This window comes from Miniopterus natalensis, chromosome 14 (genome assembly GCF_054644295.1).
Source record: "Miniopterus natalensis isolate mMinNat1 chromosome 14, mMinNat1.hap1, whole genome shotgun sequence".
Taxonomy (NCBI): domain Eukaryota; kingdom Metazoa; phylum Chordata; class Mammalia; order Chiroptera; family Miniopteridae; genus Miniopterus; species Miniopterus natalensis.
In genome coordinates, this window is record NC_142094.1 from 19,078,456 (window position 1) to 19,100,375 (window position 21,920).

A 21,920-nucleotide genomic window follows, 5' to 3' on the forward strand; every position below is an offset into this window, starting at 1 on the left:
TAAACCATGGACAAAAAGCAGGACCAGCCGCATCAGAAACTATTACAGAAACATTCAAGTGCGCCTCTGGCTCCCAGCCCACATCACTCTGAATATCACAGGCAGCCCAAACCAAGGCTCACCTCCTTCCGGTAGGCCTCATTGCTTTCCATATGGTAGCTTACTGACATCAAAGAAGATGGAAGAAATTATCTAAATTCAGCAGGCCGGTCCCATTCCCTCCCTAGAACTGTGGAAGAGTCACTGATATCTCAATTACCTCTTCTGCAATACCTTTTCCCTGCATGCTAAGATTCTGCAATGCTAGAAAAAGGGGGGAGGAATATACTAAACTAACAGATGGAGGAGTAAGAACAAAAGACCTCCCTGTCAGGGGAAACAAGAGCTAAAATGTTTGTATACATACCTACAAGGATAGTACAGAGGAACAAAAACTGAACTTGTAAATAAAATTAAGTTGCTCTTCAGAACAGCCTGTCTAGCTACAGACAGGAAAAGGCCCAGCATGGTTTCTATGTATGCTTACGCTGTTTCTAATAGAAAGGACACAATCAAGCCAAAACAAACATCTGTTAACCAGTTAAGTTTGTTAATGAAACAAAATTGCAGCTGGTTTTATCAAAGATCAAAAGTGAAGCAAATTAGAGAAAGGATGTATGAACAAAGCTGGTTTCTTAAAAATAATGGCTAAAGAATTCTAAACCCATTTGTCAAATTAACACAAATCCTTCCTGGATTTTACTTAGACCATTGATTAGTATTTATTTTATAGCTATGCAGAGCCCAGCCTCACAGTTGAAATCTAATTTCACTCACTCTAGAACTTTGTCTATATAGTTCATTTTGCAGATTTTTCAAAATATTACCTTTCATAAAACAAACCCAAAAAGTTAAGTTATAGTCTACATTAATATCTTGCTAATTTAAAGGTTCACTTAAAAGGAAAAACAATAGTATACATTTTGCAACTCCTGGAGACCTCTGGGAAAGTAGTCCAGTCCCAAGCAGCAGAATAACAGTGATTAGCATTTCACAATGTGCACCGCCGTGCCTCCTTGTCTTACATGTATAAAGTCCCTATCACCTGAAGACAATGAGATAAGAGCGCCCACAGACAAATCAAAATATATTCCTCCTGGCCCTGCTAACTCAAAATGTCACAAATTACATGGATGATTCATTTGCTAACTTTAGTGAGCTAATTGATGTTTACGTACTTGGAAACATTAATAGATTGGAGAGATCAAAGTACCTAAGGAGATGCAGATTCACATCTTAAATACTGGTGTAACTAGAAAAGAACCGTTTCATCAAATCTACTGTAGTTTAATGTACAGGACAAGAAAATTAAGTTTATAAACAAAACAAAAAGTCATGAATTTTACAATGTAAGTTTGCTATTGCAATGATAAAGCTATCATATTTTCTTGTATACCCTTCATACATTATTATGTACAAAGATAAAATACATAAAAAGAACACTTTTCATTCTAAGAAACAATGAAGTGTACTATTTATTAAATAAAGTTTGAAAGGAAAGGATAAATATCTTGGCCACCCAAAATACAATCAGAATAAACTAGCAAATAGCACTTAACTGTTATATAACTTCAAAGCTATAGATTTTCTTAGCACTGAAAGTATAACAAGTGTAGCTGTAGTGATTGAAATAAGTATATGGGATACAACAGTAAATTCCTGAAAATATCCAAAATTAGTCAAGAAACCACACCCTTCACATCCTTAATGCTTGGGAGAAAATACCATTAGGAAATTGGAAAATAGATGATCTATATCATTCATGTCAGGATCACATGTTACAGAAAAGGCAGCCACAGTATCAAATACCTCTGAGATCCAAAGAGTAACAAAGACTGTTTAACACTCATTTTAAGAGTCCAAAATCCTCTGACATTGTTTCTACTTTACCTGAAGCCTATTTCATTAGAACTCTAGACAAGTTCCATCTTGATAAAAGCACTAAAGTGGAACACACTGTCATGCCCCGGCGGAGTGCAATAGAAAGACCCATTCACTCTTCATTTTATCTTTGCTTGACCCAACTAACTAGTTTGAGACAATCCGAGTGCTCTCTCAACAATGCCTCAACAACTAGTTCTATCTGCTCACAAAAGTTGTTCTCAGACACTGCTAATTTTGAAGAACTTCAGAAGATTAATTAACAACATGAACCACAGTCTCTTTTCTTCCCTGACCCTGGAACAGCAAGTATTTGATTCACCTATTCTTTTACATTATAACAGGCTTCTGTCTGACTTCAGTCATTCTAAAACTGACTTTCATCCACACCAATTCCAAATTCAGGTTATATGGAATAGCACAGTTTGCAATAATTAGCGCTTTATCCAACTTTCAGTTGAATACACTTAGCTAAGCACTCTTTGAGAAATGTGACATCTGCAATACAAAGGACACAAATTCAAAGGAAAACTAAGAAGGACAACAGAGTGGAGGACATTTGGACTCTACAGAATTAGCAGATAAAAAACACACGCATTTCTGCCAAAAAGAGGCAGACTTGTCTGAGACTAGAAACCATTCCCCTAGGGCTGAGGGACCTCTGGAAGCCTGCCCCAGCAGAGAACAATATGGACAAGTGAACGGTGCTTCACAAAGGACAGGCGATTGGAAAAGTCCCAGAGAGTGATGAGGAGGGTCTCTCTAGGGCAAGGATAATGGGACAGGAGATTAGAGGGCAGAATGGAGAAAAGTGAAGAAAGAAAAATCTAAAAATAAAGTCCTTTAATTTATGACATTTATACAGAACAAGAAACTGATGTATGATATATATTAATCTTCTATTTATGGAAATAGTTCATACTAATAACACTGCCAAAAACCATATTAAGCCCTGGCTGGTGTGCTCAGTGGTCAGAGCGTCAGTCCATGCACAGAGGGGTCTGGATTTCGATTCCCAGTCACGGGCACGTACCTGGATTGCAGGTTTGATCCCCGGCCCCAGTTGGGGTACATGCGGGAGGCAACCAATCAATGTGTCTCTCTCACATTGATGTTTCTCTCTCTTCCTCTCTCTCCCTCTCTTCAACTCTCTCTCTAAAAAACAAAAACAAAACACAAAACCCTAATAAAATATCTCCCTAAAAGGGTTGGGAGATAACTAGAATAAACAACTGAATAAGCCAAGACCACACCTCTGATAATCTGTGCGCCTTTTAAAACTCATTTTCTTATTGACAGCATTGTTTCGTAACTATATTTGAAATTTTTTATAAGATTCTAAGTCATTTCATTTCTTTTTTTTCAATTAAAAAAAATTTTTTTGTCCTCACTTGAGGATATTTTTTCCATTGCTTTTGGTGGGGGGCCAGAAATGCTAATGTGAGAGACAGACATTGACTGGTTGCCTCCCCCATGTGCCCCAACTGGGGCCGGGGATCAAACCTGCAACTGAGCTACGTGCCCTTGGCCGGAATCGAATCCGGAACCCTTCATTCCGTAATCCGACACTCTAACCACTGAGCCAAACCATTTCATTTCTTTAAAAAAAAAAATCAAAAGCCCTACCTGATATTAGAGGTAACTCCCTTTCCAACTATATAGCCTAGAATGAGAGGTCCCATATATTATGCACTGTACTAGAAACATACCAAGATTTGACACTTAATAAATTTTAGGAAGACATTCCCAACAAAGTGAAATACCAAGGAATCTGTTTAAAATTGAACTAAGCTGATTTTATAAAAATGCTAAAGCCCAAATGTTCAAATGGAATCTTAATGCCACAAAGTCTGTGGTGATAACTGAAGTCTCTCTTAGAATATTTGACTTTCCAAAGTCCTCATAATCTGACCTAATTGAGCTTTACCACTTTTAATGAGAAACACTAATACTATCCTGTAAGAGTTCCCTCACCAAGGCAAAGATAAAGTGTTATCTTCAGTGGTTTAATTCATTTCCATATCACCTCACCAAAGAGAGCTTTCTTAAATAAATACAAAGAAGTCATGCTGAGAAGCCAGTATGGTAATACCCAATTTGAATTCTAGACTATCAGAAGATGTGCAATTACATTACAGAAAGGAAAGGAGCCCTTCCATTTTAACTGGCATTGTACTCCTCCTGGCAGTCATGCATACGAATGATGATGTTAAATCTAATTAGACACAGATTTACTATTTTCCCTACTGCTTTCCCATATTGCTAATATTATAAATAGTATGTGCTTTAAAAACTGTAATAGGCTCATTGCAGCTACCAAATTTAAAAAGCCAGATATCTATTTGTTGGGGGGAAACTGCTCCTAAGCATCCGAGGAACAGGAAGAGATACTTTTACTGTTAAAAAAAAGTTACTACTGTGGACCAGTATACAGCCGAGAGAGGTAAAGAGGTCTGGAGTCAGACTGTGTGTTAGAATCCTGGCTTCACCACTCACCAGCTCTGTAAGTGACCTTGGACAAATTACTTAGGCTTTGAGCCTCGGTTTTTCATCTGTAAAGTAAGGATAATCATCTATAGCCCTCAGTTATTGTGGTAAGGAGATAACAAATGTAAAGCACTTGGAATAGCATTAGCATTTAACCCTTAAGAAATGTTATTATTTTTACTATTTTTTATTTTCTTTTTTTACAGTTAAATGAAACTCCTCAGCTAAAGTAACTAGAATAACAGCTTCTTTGAAACACATCAGTTGACTAAATTGTAACTGAGATTACTCTCTCTCTGTACAAACAGTTGCTATTTATATCATAAATGTCTTCCCACAATGCAAACTCTACAGACTTCTAGCACAGCAACAAACGTAATCTGTCTTTCAAATATATCAGAAAAAGTTCCATATACAAGGAACTACAGTACAACCAACACAGATCCAAGTTCAGCAGCTGAAGCAAGAAAATCATTAGCATATTATGGTTTTAGAGTAAAAAACTCAAAATATTTTCTACAGTACAAGAAATGTTCACATTGACTATTTGACATTTTGGACTTCTCTGAGAATCTGATAAAAATTATAGACCCTGACCCTAGAAAAACATGTGGATACATACAACTGTTCGATTTCAGGGGATTAGTGGTATACTTTCCCCACACTCATTCATGGACCCAGGTTAAGAACCTCTATTACATTTACTTAGCAAGTTTACATGGTTTTAAACTAGTTACCACTTGCAACCTCAAAGGGCAGTATATTATGATGTGGTTTTTATTAAACATTTTTTAAGGAGAAATGCTATTATACTATACAATACAAATGATATAGCACAGTGTGGCCAAAATGACAACCTGGTTTTCACTTATTTTTGTGTGTTTTTTAAGAACTAGATTATAATTACTCAATACAACTGATCTCCAAATTTCATCAAGTAAAAATTCTAGGACACATTTTCTCAGCTTTCCTTGTTATATAGGATGGTGCCAACTGGACAATTTAAAGATCAGCATTACAAAAAGAGCAGTAACAATTGCATGCTAAGCAATAAATTACACTGTTCTCAATCCTAGACACTTTCAGACATAAATTTTCCCTTAAACTAAAAATAATTCAGTACAGATGCCATAAGAAAAAATATGATAAGGTTAGCAAGAAATGGTGGGCAAGGTGAAAGAGGACAGGAAAGGGACTGTGGAAAATCTGCAGCAACTCCTCTAATCACAGGTAACAATATCCCCTGGATCACAAAGTTATTGAAACATTTTATTAAATTGCCTAAAGCTGCCTGAATTAGTCCATATACCTGATCATTATAAAACCTTAATATACATTATGGTAATATACATATTTTAAAAACAAAGACATTCAAATCCATCAAGAAATGGCTCCATATTCCCTTGAGGAATCTCCTGAAGGTATTAGCTTTTATAACAATATTTAATGAGAAACAAAAGTGCTTAGTGTAGCTGTGTGGGACACAGGAATTAGGATTTGAGTCATTTGCTGTATTTTTTTTTAAACAAATGTTATTAAAAAGAAAATTTCAAAGGTTTACTTCATTTTTTATGCCCACACTTTCTCACAAAGAACCGGGAGTTGGTTATACAAGCACAAATACCACCAAAAGGGTAAAATAAATGTTGAGGAAAACTAATAAAATAAAAATATAGTTAAGATATAAATGCTAGGCCCAGACAGCATGGCTCAGCGGTTGAGCATCGACCTATGATCCAGGAGCTCACGGTTCAATTCTGTCGGCACATGTCCCAGTTGCGGGCTCGATCCCCAGCGGGGGCATGCAGGAGGCAGCCAATCAATGACTCTCTCATCATTGATGTTTCTCTCTTTCACTCCCTCTCCCTTCCTCTCTCTGAAATCAATAAAGATAAATTTTAAAGTATATCTATATAAATGCTAGGGTTCAGTGAGTCCATGGGAAGGCAAACTACCCAGTTTCTAGAGCTGGGTTCCTATCAGCTTCAAGCACTGAAGGAAGCAGGGTCTAACTTAAAGGCTGGCAGTATCCAAAGAGAAAAGGCACGCCATCAGGAGCACAACTTTTCCTAGCACTTCTGTTTCCCTCACTTCTAAAAATGTAGTTAACATTTACAACCACCCTTTCTATCAACAGTGGTTAATGGTTTACAAGATGTAAAGTTAACTGATATAAATGTATCCACTCACCCAAAGGACAGACAACAAGCATTAAAACTGGAGGGCCTGGATTATTATAAACAATTTGCCGTTGCTCTACTTTGGTTTAGTTTGGGCAGCAATTTCAGTAGCTTTGAAACAAAACAAAGAAAAGTCCTACTCAACCAAAGAGCAGGAGTGTAGCAGTAACGTAAGGAGAAATCTGCCATATATGTATAAATACTACAGAAACAAAATAAGGCCAGAGAAACCAAAGAGTGTGAGAAACATTAAAAATAAACATTCACTTTCAATCTCTGAGAAGTAGGCAATAATAAATGACTTCAAATTGAAATAGGCAGGACTTAGGTCACATATTACAACAATTCCAGGAATGCATAGACTATCAGTATTAAAATAATTAGTCTATAAGTTCTTCTCTAAAAATAATAAGAGGAAAATATCAATTATACCTCAACAAAGCTGAAACTAAAGATAAATAATAAATAATAAAAAGAGAAAAATATACAGTGGCCTTTCTTAGATTTTTAAATATATATATGATCCTGCCTTGAAGAAAGCAGATTAAAGTTATCTATCCTGATCCCTTCAAGCGCTCACTGGTTAGCAGGTTAACAATTTGAGTTTAAAAAACAAATCACATAATCACCATGTTAAATTCTTAGTCAACCAACGCGGAAGCCCTCAATACATTATAATACAATATAGAACACTTTATATTTTAAGACAATATATACATTTTAAAATATAAAAACCTGCTCTAAGGCAAAAAATTTGATTTTATGAAACTTTACTCAAAACTTTCGTCCATATAAAATTTAATTGAAACTACACAAGTCAAATGGGCAATATTTAGAATATATTAACATTCTCTCTTCACTTACCTGGTCTTTCTCATGGGGTAGGAGGCTGACAGGGGGAAGCGAGGATGGGAAAGCACTGGGGTATTTGGGAGCCCCTTTGCCATCTGAGCTTCCATAGTTGACCCTGTACTGCGGTCCGTCTTTCAGTAGCCTCCCATTGTTCACTGCGCGTTTGGCCCCCAGTCGCAGCCGCTGCTGAAAGGCTGGGTTGGTGGTGGTGCTTGAGAGATCACTTTGATTTCGGAGATACTTCTCTATGTTCTTCAGGGAGGAGCCATTTGGCTCCTCGAGTCCTTCAATTGCTCTCCTTAAAAGTCTATTCCAATCCACATTGCGGAGATCATTATATGTTCCTCTAGACCCCTTGGTTGACTTAGGAAAAGTGCCTGGTTTAACTGATGAGAAGCGCCCAGGGTTGTCTGGGTCCTTATAGGAGGCAAGGCCTTTGTTGGTGACTTTGAGAACTGAGCCATCCTGAACACTGAGCTCCAGCTGTTCAGAGACTGTCTTCTTATCCAACCCATGGGAAGTACTGACTGCATGGCAGATTCTCTCTTCAGAGGGCCTTTGCTTCTGCTTTTTTATTTTCTGTATAGCTTCAAGAATCCACTCTGTATAAAGTGGGTTTGCAAGTTTTACCATGGTTGACAAATGACTTCTTCAATACAAAAGTTACCCATAGAGGTTCTCCTTGTATTTAACAGAACTTGCACATTTAAAAGTCATTTACAATTCAACAAATGGGCAGAGTATTCCAGAACATATTAAGCGACATCTCGCAAACATCCATCCTTATGAGATTAAAGAAGACAGACAGGCAGTGTTGATAGTTGTCTTATTTGACCAGCAGGAAAGGCTGCATTCAGGCGAAGAACATCTTTCAGTGGGAAATCAAGACCCTGAAGGAAAAAAGGCGGGGAAGGCTCTTAATAAAGGAGCTTCTAAAAATAAATTAAAACACTCTTCAGTACTACTTTTCTGGATGCAGAACGACCCCAAAAGTAATGACAGGAAAGGATTATGTAACAATGTCTCAGTGACTATATTTTCCAATCAGAAATTGGGTCTCAGTCTGAGAAATAACTTTTTTTAAGACTTTTCACTTATTATTTATATGAGGTCACTTAGGGGGCATTTAAGAGATCACATTTAAGTTATATATTTAATAGATAAGCTTTATTGAAAGTAATAAAATGACTTGAAAGTGGTTCAAGATATATGTCTATCATAAACATAAAATCAACATCAAAGAATAAATCTATGATGCAAAAAACCTGATGAAGTACACTGAACTTCAAGAAATCTTAGACTTAAAAAAAAGGCAATAATCTTGATTCTTTTATTTCAGCTAGATATTACATTTCTCAAACCTCACACGTAAGAAAATTTCCCATCTAGCCACTTGTATAGAATCATATCCTTTCATCCCTTTGAAAAGGGCGACACTCTCTAACCCACAGGTTGGAAAACCGAAATGAATACAGCAACCTAACTATCTTTACCTTTTTGAAACTGTTCAGTACAAGGAAGGATCATACAAATCTGATTCCAGGTAGAGAGTGGTATTGCTGAGATCTTCCTGGACCTCTCATCTGGTATTAAGTACACCTGCAAAGAGCACCTGGCCTAGGAGCTGAGTCAAATCTGGGCTCTAATCTTGCTTCTGCACTGATTATATCCCCATCTCAACTCTTTAAAGTTTAAGACTGTGCTGACATATAACTTGTCATTTAATCTCCAGGACAACTCTGGGTAAACTGAGGCTGAGGGGAAGGAAGATGGAACTCACTCAAGGTAACAGTCAATAGTAGACTTAAGGCTCAAATGCCATTATTCTAATATCTAAGTCCAACACTACCTTCACCTGAGCCACAATTGCCTGCTCTAGGTAGTTCTGCCTCTGCAATCAGACTAATGGTATGAATGCCAGCTCTACCAATGTCTAGCAGAGAAACCCTGGGTAAGTGATTTAAGTTTCAGTCACTTTATCTGTAGGGCAATAATAATATATCCCTCACAGAATTGTTGAGAGAATTAAGTGAACACAGTATCTAGTATTCAATATACAGTCATAGCTTCCATCAAATGTGATGTCTACACATTGAAAAATGTCTCATAAAATACAAAATTATCTCTGGATATTTATTCAGATTTAATGTACCTAAAAAAAGGAAATTAATGTTTTCCTCAAAACTTTAGCCAGATATCCTGAAAAATAAAACATTTGCTTTCAAAGATTCTGTTGCTGAAAAACAGCTGGGCCACTGACCTATGTGTATTTAGTCAGCTTGAAAGAGTCAGTTTAAAAAGGACTGTCTTCCTTGCAATCAGTGAACTGTAGGTTCACTCCATTTTCCCCCCTCAGATTCAGGAACTTGTGGCTGAAGGGACCTTAGAGGTCATCCAGTCCAACTTCTAGCTATCCAATGAAAGATCCCTTGTTTAGTATCCCAACACGTGGGCCATAAAGTCTCAAAATACTTCCAGTGATTGAGAATTTGTCACTTTTTGAGGCAACTCATTCCACTGTAATTGTAATATATTTCTTGTTCAAAGGAGCCAAAATCTGCTTTCCTGTCATTTCTACCCACCAGTCCTAGTTCCCCTGGACAATCTCAAGAAATTCTTATTAATTCTTTAATATGAAAGGCCTTCAAATATTTGAAAACAAGTATCTTTTGAAAACCACTACAATCAAACCCCATTCTACCTCCAGCCCCACTTTACACCACTCATATCCCAGTTTCTTAACACCTCCACATATCACATGATTTCCAAGCACCTCCTTCCAACTGCTCACTAACTAGTAGCTAATGCCCATCTTAAAATCTGGCCTTCTGGGCATTATCCAATTATAAATGCAATCCAAGGTTACATGAACTTTCCTAACAGCCCTGCCACACACTGGCCATGCTGAGCATGCAGTCCAACTAAAATTCCCAAATCTTCTTTCAAGAATGCTGTCGCCTGGCCAGGCGTGGCTCAGCGGTTTAGCATCGACCTAGGATCCAGGAGATTGGGGTTCGATTCCCGGTCAGGGCACATGCCTGGGTCGTGGGATGCAGCCGATCAATGACTCTCTCATCACTGATGTTTCTCTCTCCCTCTCTCTCTCTCTCTCTCCCCCCCTCCTTTCCTCTCTCTGAAATCTATAGATATGTTTTAAAAAAAAAAAAAGAATGCTGTCGAGCTGAGTCTTTCCATTCCCTTCCTTGTGTAAAATTAAATGTTGAGATTTAAACTGTATTACAGTTCAAGTTCATTTTGTTGGTTTGAGTCTATCTTCCAACCTTTTAAAGATTGCTTTGCTTGATTCTATCATCTATGTCATCTGCAAATCTAATAAGCACGTACCTCTGTATTATTATATAAATCATTGACAAAAATGTTAAGACCTGGAACATGGAATGAAATCACAGTGCAACCATTTTCATGATAGAACACAGGACTCATTCTGTGTTAGGAAGTTTAGAACAGGAAGCTGATCTTTCCAAAGTAAAATGGTTTGGGGCAAAATTTCATTAGAAGACATTTTACTGTGTCCAAGTAATTATTTCATCTTCCATCATTTATTCAGGATGAATCAACTAATTTAATTTGATCGCACAAAATACAAATGCTGGAAGCAGGAAAAGAGGTGACAGAAAAGTATCCCATACTGCAAAGTTGCTTTCAGGCGTACTGGTTACACAAGCAAATGAACATACACTTTAAAACAAAAGGCATTTCATAACTAATAAATACCCAAAATATACCTTCATGACAAGCTGTTACCACAATCCTGACCCACAATCATAAGAATCATTCATATCATCACCAACGCATTTCAGTACGACTGACAATTTATATCTTTAAAATATAATAAGGGAAAATACCAGAATTGGAACTCCAAATGTTTTAATAGTCCATGACAAAAAAGAAGACCGCCCAAATCTTCAAGCAAATCTGCCAAAAGAAAAAAAGTAAATAAATATTAATTTGGGCAAGAGGACATCCCTTAAATTCAGCAACCATCTATGGCTCTCCACAACTATTCAATACTCACAGAGGCAATGAGTTTATTAATACACTACCTTTGGTGATACAGTAACTCTTGCACATCAGTAAAGAGTATTCAAGAACAGGGAATTTGGGACAGGAAAGAAGCCCCAAAGCAAGTGACTAAAAAGGTTAACTTTGCTCTTCTTTAAAACCAGGGCTGTTCTCCAAATGTTAAAAATCAGGTTTGCGATAGAGTCTAAGAAAGAACCTCATCAAGGAAAAAAAAAAAAAAAATCCCATTATTACTCAAATAGCCAGGCAGGTATAACATTTTATCTGGGGGGGAAAGAAAAAAAAAGAATCGAATGTTGTTTACAAGTCTGTATTAACTTTCCCAGGCAATTTTCACTATTTGTCCCAAAGGACACCTGGCATCTCGTACTGATTGGTATCAAAATCAGGCCCATGACTGCACCTAAGAGAAGGATGTACAAGTTTCCATGACAAAATGTGTGTACACAGGTCAAATTTTAGTTAGGGCAGTACTGATCATTTATACTCCAAAGGCAAAAAAGAAATTTAAAACAGCGTTGTGAATAACTGCATATTGATCTTCTACAAAACAGCCAAGCAACTTAGACCCTCCTTCCCCTCCCGCAGCCACAGACACACACACCGCTCCTCAATTTAATCTCAAAATTAGCTCTCATCTGACACCAACCAACCGAGTTAATTAGGCAGAAGCAGATGTAACTCAGCAGCTCTTTGCTACAAGCAGAATCAGTGTTTTTTAACATACAGCTAGGAGAGGAGCAAAATCAGAAGTCTCTGTAGCCAATTCTCGACTAAACACATGTATATTATCCACTTTGTATATTACCCACTAGAAATTTCTTAATCTTAGGCTGGTTTGTTTCTGACTCTGCTGGCCCACTGTAAATTGGTATACCCTAAGAGAATAGATTGAAAACCAGTTTAATTTTAGTCTAAGCAGTATCTAACTAGAAAGACAAATCTACAGGAAAGAAAATGCATAATTCATTCAAAAGCCAAACAGAAATGCTTTCTTTCCTCCTGATCTGGAATTATCCACACCACTTCTCTTTTTCAGAGCACTAGGATTTGTTTCATATGTAGACAGGATATTCTATCAGTGCAACCCTAAAAATCATTATTATTCTCTTTTGTTTTTTTTTTCTATAAAAGCTTGAAAGTTGGGCTAAAAGGCTATCAATAAGGGAGTGAATCATTCCAAATTAATTCTGGGGGCTCATGCTATATCAAATTAAATTATTCTATTTTCTGAGGTTTTGAATCACTTTATTTTTAACTACAAAATAGTATCAGTAAATTATATGGTTGTATCATACAGTCATATAATAAAACACTATTTGCATCACTCATTACAAACTATTCTAAACAGATCTAGAGAAATGCTTAGTCCAACACACTGTGCTTTTGGCTTCATTGGTATTACATAAAAATCAACATTGTTCAGAAATATTCATGTCAGCATAAAAAGAGTCAAAATACCCTGGATCATAAATATTATGTGAAGCTTCCTTCAAGCTTTTACTAAAGCTATGTGTTGTTTCAAAAATCAATGTCATAACACTGGAGTCATGAGATTATGGATGAGCCAAAAACAGTGGTAGAAAAAATAAAGATTAATAATAGAGTTTACTCCTTTGTCATCCCGAGTTTTACCTGCTAACAGTTATTTTTAGTTCTCATTTTTATATGCTCCTGGATTTTTTCACAGCCTATTATGTAACTGAGTAAGGATCCACAAATCTTAACAGTATCTTCTGAAATGGAACAAAACACTGCTTAAGGAACCGGACATTAACTTCTTTTCTTCTATAATCATCCAGTACAGACTACTGGCAGAGTTGCTCAAAATAGCATCCTCAGTCAACAAATATCTGCTGTCTGACAACATCAATCATCATCCATATGGTGATATTTGTTAACTTTCAAGTCCTGGATGCATCTATTTTCCCTAAAATTACTGCTTAAAGCCCAAAACATGGGAATTAGGAGGTAAGGTTATAAATACTAATCAAAGCCCAGCTGGCATGGCTCAGTGGTTGAGCACTAGCCTAGGATCCAGGAGATCGGGGTTCGATTCCCAGTCAGGGCACATGCCCAGGTTGCAGGATCGATCCCCAGTCGGGGGCGTGCAGGAGGCAGCTGATCAATGACTCTCTCATCAGATGTTTCTATCTCTCTCTCTCCCTCTCCCTTCCTCTCTCTGAAATCAACAAAGACATATTTTAAAAATAAATAAATACTAATCAAAGAACAACCAACAAATACTTATGGAGGTGTTGTTCTGGGAGTGCCATCCTACTGGAGGTGCTATGGGGATAAAAAGCGATTAAGCACTATTTGGTGGCTCCTCAAAAAGTTAAACATATGAGTACCGTATCACCACACAATTCCACTTCTAGGTATATACCCCAAACAAATGAAAACAAGTACTCAAATAAGTAAATATATACACATTCATGACAGCACTATTCACAACAGCCAAAAATTCAAAACAGCCCAAATGCCCACCAACACAAGGATGGATCAACAAAATGTGGTATCTATTCATACACTGAAATATTATTCAGTTGTAAAAAGGAATGAACACCCTGGCCAGTGTGGCTCAGTTGGTTGAGTGCTGTCCTGTATACCGAAAGGTCGCCAGTTCAATTCCTGGTCAGGGCACATACCCAGGTTTCAGGTTTGATCCCCAGGCAACCGATTGATGGTCCTCTCTCACATCAATGTTTCTCTCTTCCCCCTTCCTCTCTCCCTAAAAATCAATAAAAATATTTTTCAAATAAATAAATAAAAAAGAAAAGAACATGTTGTGAAAGCCAGACACAAAAGGTTCATATAATTCTATTTATATGACACATCCAGAATAGATAAATCCATAAACAGAACATGGATTGGTGGGGCCTGTGGTGGGGGTGGTATTTTGAATTGATGAAAATATTTTGGGCCCTAGCCAGTTTGGCCTAGTAATTAGAGCATCGACCCACAGACTAAGGGTCCCGGGTTCGATTCCAGCCAAGGGCACATACCTAGGTTGCAGCTGCAGACTCAATCCCTGGCCCCACTTGGGGCACGTGTAGGAGGCAACAAATCAACATGTCTCGATCACACTGTTGTTTCTCTCTCTCTCTCTCTCTCTGTCTCTCTCTCTTCCTCTCTCCCCCTTCCACTCTCTCTGAAAAGCAGTGGAAAAAATGTCCTCAGGTAAGTATTAAAAAAAAAGAGAAAATGTTTTGGAACTACATAGAGGCGGTGGTCACATAACAATGTGAATATACTATTTTTTATTTGTTTATTTATGTTTGTTAATCCTCACCAGAGGATATTTTTTCCATTGGTTTTTAGAGAGAGTATGAAGGAGGGATGGAAAGGAGGAGGGAAGGAGAGAGGGAGAGGGAAACATCAATGTGAGAAAGACACATTGATTGGTTGCTTTCCACACGTGCCCCGACTGGGACTGGGGCCAGGGACCGAACCTGCAACCCAGGTATGTGCCCTTGACTGGGAATTGAACCCACAACCTTCGGTGGGTAGGCCGATGCTCTAACCACTGAGTACACCAGCCAGGGCTCGACTATAATATTCTTAAGAACAGGATTCATGTTTGATTCATCTTTGTATGTCCCAAGATTTCCGAGGACCACACTTGAACATAAGGGGGGTTCGGTTCCTACTTGTTAAATGAATGCATCAGTGAATGAATGAAGGGAATGTAGAAAGCACAGAAGCCGAGAATGAGCTGTCAGACAAAGTGACGTGAGTCCATGTGCATGCCTAGAGAGGGTATGTGTTAAAGAGCAGTAAGAAATAAAGTTGGCTGTGACAAAAGCTAGGCTGAGGCATGTAAACATGACAGATGAAGAGGAAGCCACTGCAAGAGTAGTGACACTGTAAGACATAGTGGAGTGCACACGTGCATTGTTGAATGTTTGAATCACTCGGAATAGTATCCGTCCAGTATAGGTTGAAGGCAAGGGTGACTGAAGGAACAAACAAAAGCAACCAGTATTTCATTTCTCCAAACATCAATCTGGTTCAACTTCTATTTATAAGTCTAACTCAGCAGCAAGCCGAGAGTAGGCACTCAATAAATGTTAGTTGAATTGAATATTTAATTCCCCATCTTTTTAGAATAATACTAAATTCTTTCTCACTAACATAAGAGTTTTTAATTCTTAAGCTAATAATGTTTTCCAAGGATTTCTTAGACGCTAAATCACCATGAAAATTATCATTTTAACTAATACATATTACATTAATTGGAAGTTTAATTTTTCATGTCATGCTCTCCTAGTTGACAATATCCTTGTTATGTCATTAAACTATAATTGTGTAAATCTGCTTCAACAAACAATAACTGAACTATCAATAAACTATTATGGCTTCCATAATCCCTAGCAAAGATTAGTTTCAACATCATCATCATCAATTAGTACAGACATGTCCCAAATCTCCTGGTGAAGCCCACGAATTAGGTTTGCATAGTCACCCCTGCATTTAAGTGCTCAATAGTTTCAGTCTCTAAACTTTAATCACACTGCTAAAAACCTCACAAGAAATTTGATCCCTTGTAAAACAGAGGATTTTAGAGACAAGATGAAAAGTCATTTGAAGTCATCAGGCCTTCGGAGCCAGGATACACTGATTAGTAATGATGATACAACCAAGCACTTTCACTTAAGAAATAATCAACTAAATTTAAAGTGTCTTTTTTGGCCTTTAAAAAACTTCTATTCAATCCTAGATTTCCTCCTGATTACAAATTAGCTTCAGCCATGTTTTAATGACAAGGACTGAGAACATATTAAGAAAAAAATCTGACATCTAAATTTGTAAAAAATTATCTTGAAAACACAGATCATTTAATTTTATCACAGATGTCTTCAAACAGGGTATCCAGTATAGCCTGGAAACAAAGTAAGGTTCCCCTCTGAGAATCTCAAGAAAATTAAAGATCTACTTTTTAAAATGAATACATGTACATACAGACATTTGCATACAATTTCAAGGGCTTTCAGACCTTGATTGCCCATCCAAGGACCCCTTAAGGTCCACTGTCTAATCTGACTTTACCTATTTTAAATTTAATTTTTTATACATAGAGAGGTCAATAATTTTATCGTTTCACAATAATTATCTCTATGTGCTTTAATTAGGATGATGTTAAAAGTAAAGTTATTCTCATAGTTTTTGGATATTATCAAAAGGCTTCTGAAATTTTATTCAACAAGGAGGTGTGCTATGATGGGATGTATCTAGAGAGTTCGAAGATCGAGTCCTCACTTTGCTAGCTACCTAAGCTAAGGGATATTGGACATGTTACTTAATCAATCTAAGTCTCAGTTTTCTCATCTGTTTTTGCAGAACTGTAAAGAGGAATACTTGAGATAACAAATATGAAAGAACCAAGGATGGTGACAGACACATAGCAGGAACACAATAAAATGCTAGCTCATAAAAGGAAAACGGGCAATGCAGTCAGCTGGAGACCTGTAAAATCTAATCTGCCTGAGCTTGTCTATAGGACCACTTTCTCCTAAGAGACAAGAGAAGTCAGCACCTGGCTCTTAGTTATAGTTGCAGAGAAGTAAAACATCAAGAGAGAAAAGAGGAGAAAGTGAGGAAAAACAAAAATAGACTTTTAAAGCTGAGGATGGTGTCAAGAAGAATGTATTTTACTCATAATCACACATCACTTAAGGTCAATAAAACTTTTAGAAGATATAATAATATAGAATATCTACTTGACCTGAGGGTAGGAAAAGAGTCTTAAAACAAGATACAAAAAGCACTAACCATAAAGAAAAGACCAATAAATTTGACTCCATTAAAATTAAGAACTTCGGTTCATTTAAAGACACCATAAAGAGTAAAAAGGCGAACCACAGAATGGAAGAAGGCATTTTGCAACATACACACATGACAAGGGTTTGATTCCAGAGTAAACAAAGAATTAAAAAAAAAAAAGGGACAGGCTTGAAGAGGAACTTTACAGTGAAGAAATCCAAACCGCCAACAAGTATATGAAAGCTGTTCAGCCTGATTATTAATCAGGTAAATGTAAAACTTACCAGATCACCCAATTTGAAAAGCTAACAAGACAGAGTTGCAGAGGATAAGAGGCAATGGGAACTCTCAAATATCACTGGAAGGAGCGTAACCTGGTACAATACTTTGGAAAACAGTTTGACTGGCACCTAGTCAAGCTGAAGAAAAGCATAATCCCATGAGACTAGGGAGACCATACAACTTATCCAAATCCAGCTATTTTTGAGAATTAAGGGTGTTATATTAATGATTACACTGGGACAACAGGTATAAGCCATGATAAATGGTCACCCTGCCTATGAACCAGCAATTCCATTTCTAGGTGTACACCTTAGAGAAACATGTACACATGTGCACCAGATGACGGGTCCGGGAACACTCATAGCAGCTTTGTTCACAATTTTCCCAGAGGAGAAACAACTCAAACATCTAGCAACAGTGGAAAGGAAAATACAAAAATTGTGGAGAATTGTGGGAGTCCTGTAAAAAGGTGCTTAAAGGTGCTTTGGAAATGCAAATTAAAGCATTATAGGGAAGAAATAGCCCTTCATCACACTTCTCCCATCCATGTATCATTTACTATTCTGCAAGCAAAGAAATGGTCACTACAGCTCAGACATCCCTACTTTCATAAAACGATTTCCTCTTCTCTCACTTAATACAAATAACAGGCATCTGTATACAGGAAAACTATACATATTTTGCAGGGAACTACAAAAGAGACTGAAAAGTCACCTGTTAGGAATCCTGGCATTTAACAAAACCAAATCAGTTAGTTAAATCATCTCACTGATACATGAAAGTTTCTGAAGTACATTAAAATTATTTATCAGACTTCCTGAACTACCTTCCAATAGTCACCCTGTTCTGCTTTCCTTCTCATTATGCCTTACATCTGACAGTTTCAACCTTATCTTCACAAGTAGTGCGTGAGAGAAACATTTGGTATAACGGCAATGACACAACATCCACCCACTCAGAGGCCTGGGTATGGCTGGCAGGCAAAACTTCTACAGACCATGTCACTACCACCAGCCAGTTATTCCCCTAAGTTCCTCTTTTAATGTTAAAACGCCGTTTCTATCTTTTCTTTCTTTTTTTTTTAAACCATCATTTCACCTCCGCAACTTTCAACCCTAAGTAGAAGACCTCAGGTAAGAATCTTATCCTTTACTGAAACATGCAATGTTAATCTTTTCTTCTCAAAAACATAAAAAGACTGTTCCAACCCATTTTGATACATGTGTGAAGAACTTATGAATAGCAAAATAATAGCGTATTTTATTTCAGGGCTATCCCAGAAAATCTAGGGTACACAAGTAAAACAGGTACAATGTACTTTACTCATACTCATACCAAAAACCAACCAACCACACAACACAGCACACCCTTTTTTCTTTAGCACCCCAGAACTAAGTCTATCCCAACATAACTAATACCCATATGCTATACTTCCACATCCTGTCCATACAAAGAGTCTTCGTACACTCTTTACCTTGAATTTTCTGGTACCTTCACCCCAAACATACTTGGTTCATTGGTTTCTTTGGCATAGCCCAACATCTTCTCCCAACCGCAGGGTTTAAACTCCTTCATGAGGATTTGTAGCCCCTCCTCTGCCTTTGCCCCCCGTGTCCCACCACTCCTTGCGCTCTGCCCATACCAAAGTCTTCCTGACTGGGACACCCTGCTCTCCTTTCTCCTGCCCCACCTTCAAGACTCCAGCTCAAGTTTCACCCAAGAAATCTAGCCCATCAAACAACCCTGTCTCCCAAACTAACATCTTTCTTTGCCCCATCCTCACTCCTGATGAGGTCCACCAAATCACATTCCCCCAGACCTAGCACCCAGCCACACCTATCTTTTATTTTTATTGATCAAAATATTACAATGTCCCTTTTTCTCCCCATTGACCCCTTCCTCCTTGTCCCACCCCCTTGCCAGTCCCTCACCATACCCCCCACCCATCTTTCTTCACACCTCTGCCTCTTCCCACCCTTCTGATTCTCCCATCCCCATGAGATTTTCTGCCACAGGTATATTTTACAAGTTCTAAGTAGCCTCCCTTCACATTTATGTCAGCTCTGCTGTCTTATCTTTCTGAGAGTTTTTTTAATCCTTCATATACCCCTAAACTAGCAAACCTTTCTATTCCAACGGGCCGATGCACTCAATCAATACCAGTACCTCCTTCCCACCACAGCCAACTGTACTTGCTCTTCGCACTCCCCCAATACTTCTTTCCTCCAATCCAATACCTATTATGCACTGCTTTCTCAACTCTACTCCACATCCACCACACCCAAACCCACTCTTACTGTGGCCCCAGATCATTGCAATCTCACCCTTCTGCATCACTTCACCCGCCCTCATGCCCTTCGGTCGCCCCTCCCCATCTCCAATATTGCATCTCTCCCTCCTCTCTCTCCTGCACCTGTCTGCGCACCTCCAGTTTCCCTTCCCATCCACGCCCTCGCCACACACTAGCGCCCCCCTCCGTTCCTACCAAGTCACTCCCACTCAGAAAACCCCTCCAAGCCCCCGCCTTCGGACCACCGAGCCCCACCCCAACTCCGACATCGCCCCGCCCCCTGTCCCTTCGAACCCCGCCCCTTGCCCTGGAGGCCCTGCTGAGGGGCGGGGACTGTCCTCCCCCCCCCTTTCCCCGCCCCCTACCGTCACGCTCGGGGCAGCCTGACCCCAAGCGGCCCCGCGGTGACCCTCGCGCGGGGGCCTGTGGGAGGGGCATAGCGAGTCCCCTTCTCCCCCCCCTTCCGCCCTCCTCCCGCTCAGTCTCCACCCCCTGGGAACGCGCGGAGTGGGTGACAGACCTGGCCGCGCGCCACCGCCACCGCGCCTGCCGGGGGCGCTGGCGCTGCCTGAGAAAGAAGCCGCGGCTGCCGCCTGGAGGAGGTGCCGTCTCCTCCGCCACCGCTGCCGCCGCCGCCAGGGGTAGGAGCTAAGCCGCCGCCATTTTGTGTCCCCCTGTTGTTGTCGTTGACATGAATCCGACATGACACTGATTACAGCCCAATGGAGTCTCATTAAACCCGAGCCGCGGCCCCGCCCCGGCGCTGCTCCATTGGACAAAACCGCAGACACTTAGGGCCACTCGTTGGCCTACGGGTCTGTCCGTCACCCACACGCTAACCACACTGCAGCCCATTGGGGCAGGTTCCTGCCGGTCATCTCGGCTCCGCATAGACACACCCCTCGACCCAGCATCCCCCCCTCAGGCACCACCCCGGGGGAGGGTTCACTGCCAGTACCAATCGACAGACCCCTGGGCCCGCCCCTTCTGGGCACCTATTGGTCCAGCCCTCCTCTCTCTCCCAGACGCCGCGCCACCTCTACTTTCACCTACCCGCCCCCTCTACCTCTAGAAATGGATTGGGTCCACTCGCAGGAAAGGCGCTTGGCCTTATTGGCTGCAAACGACGCCAATCAGAGGGCCTTTTCCCTCTCCCCTCCCCCACTCAACCCCAAACCCCCTAGCCCCGCAGCTAAAGTTTGTGTGAGAGCTGATCGCTGGCGGCGGCCGCAGGATTTAGGGGTGGGCGCGCGGGCGCGCGCGGGCGGGCACGCGAAGTTAAAATTCGAGGTTCTCAGTAGTCAGCTCCCGCGGTGGAGCGCGCGGCCGGGCGCGCCGCCCGGAGCGTTCCATCCCGCCCCCTCCTCCACCCTACCCCGTCCCGTCCCGGGCGACTACTCGCCCGCCCCCTGCCTCGCATCCTTACCCCCCACCCACCCCCCAACCTGCAAGCCCCAGGCCGAGTGCAAGCGGAACGAGGTCGCTGCAGCCTCCCTGCCATCCCATGCGGATGGGGAGTAAGCACCTACCCGCCGGGCGTGCAACCCCGGCTCCACACTCGCCCGTGTCTGCAAGCACGTGCACCGTTCGCCGCTGCCTCCAGCCACCCCGGTCCCCGGCTAACCTCGCCTGCAGCCCGGCCAATCGTTTGCTGCCCTTTGTTGCTGCAGCCTGGGTCTCCCCGCTGCTTTCCTCAGCCTCCGCCTCGTCCTTTGCCAGCCGCCCGGGTCCGCAGCGCCGCGCTCCCCCCGCCCGGGACCCACCGCCGCCGCCTCCTTCTCCTCCTCCGCCTCCTCCTCCTCGACTCCGGGCTGCAGCGCACAGAGCCCAAGGCAGCGCCGCCCAGCCCCGCTCCCCCCGCGCCGCCAGCTAGCCCGCCCGGCCCGGCCGGGGGCGCAGCCTGGACCCCGCCCGCCCCAGTCCCCGCCCCGGGGTACCTGCCTCCGCCCTGGGGGGCTCCGCTCGCCGCCCGCGGGGGAGGGCGGGGATGCCGGTGTCCGCGGGAGGATGGGGACGCCTGGGCCGTTTGGGGCGGGGAGTGTGCCCGCCCGGGCTGGGACGGAGAGGTGCGGTCCTCGCCAGTGCGCCCCCCTCCCGCT

General features: G+C 40.8%; 1 protein-coding gene across 5 annotated transcripts in view; it reads right to left on the reverse strand.

Moving 5' to 3' along the window:
* KAT6B (lysine acetyltransferase 6B) overlaps positions 1-21,537 on the reverse strand; it is a 164,294-nt gene extending 142,757 nt beyond the window's left edge. For 3 of the 5 annotated variants that reach the window (XM_087824311.1, XM_087824310.1, XM_087824307.1), the window contains exons 1-3: positions 21,446-21,537; positions 11,306-11,375; positions 7,452-8,329 (exon numbers count right to left, since the gene is read on the reverse strand). In XM_087824311.1, the coding sequence (XP_087680437.1) occupies positions 7,452-8,072 (621 nt within the window). In that variant the 5' untranslated portion in view covers positions 8,073-8,329; positions 11,306-11,375; positions 21,446-21,537. Of the gene's footprint in view, positions 1-7,451; positions 8,330-11,305; positions 11,376-19,005; positions 19,078-20,341; positions 20,693-21,445 lie in introns of those variants that run through there. The other 2 variants (XM_087824308.1, XM_087824309.1) reach the window with 2 other exon arrangements.
* Positions 21,538-21,920: the final 383 nt, after the last annotated feature.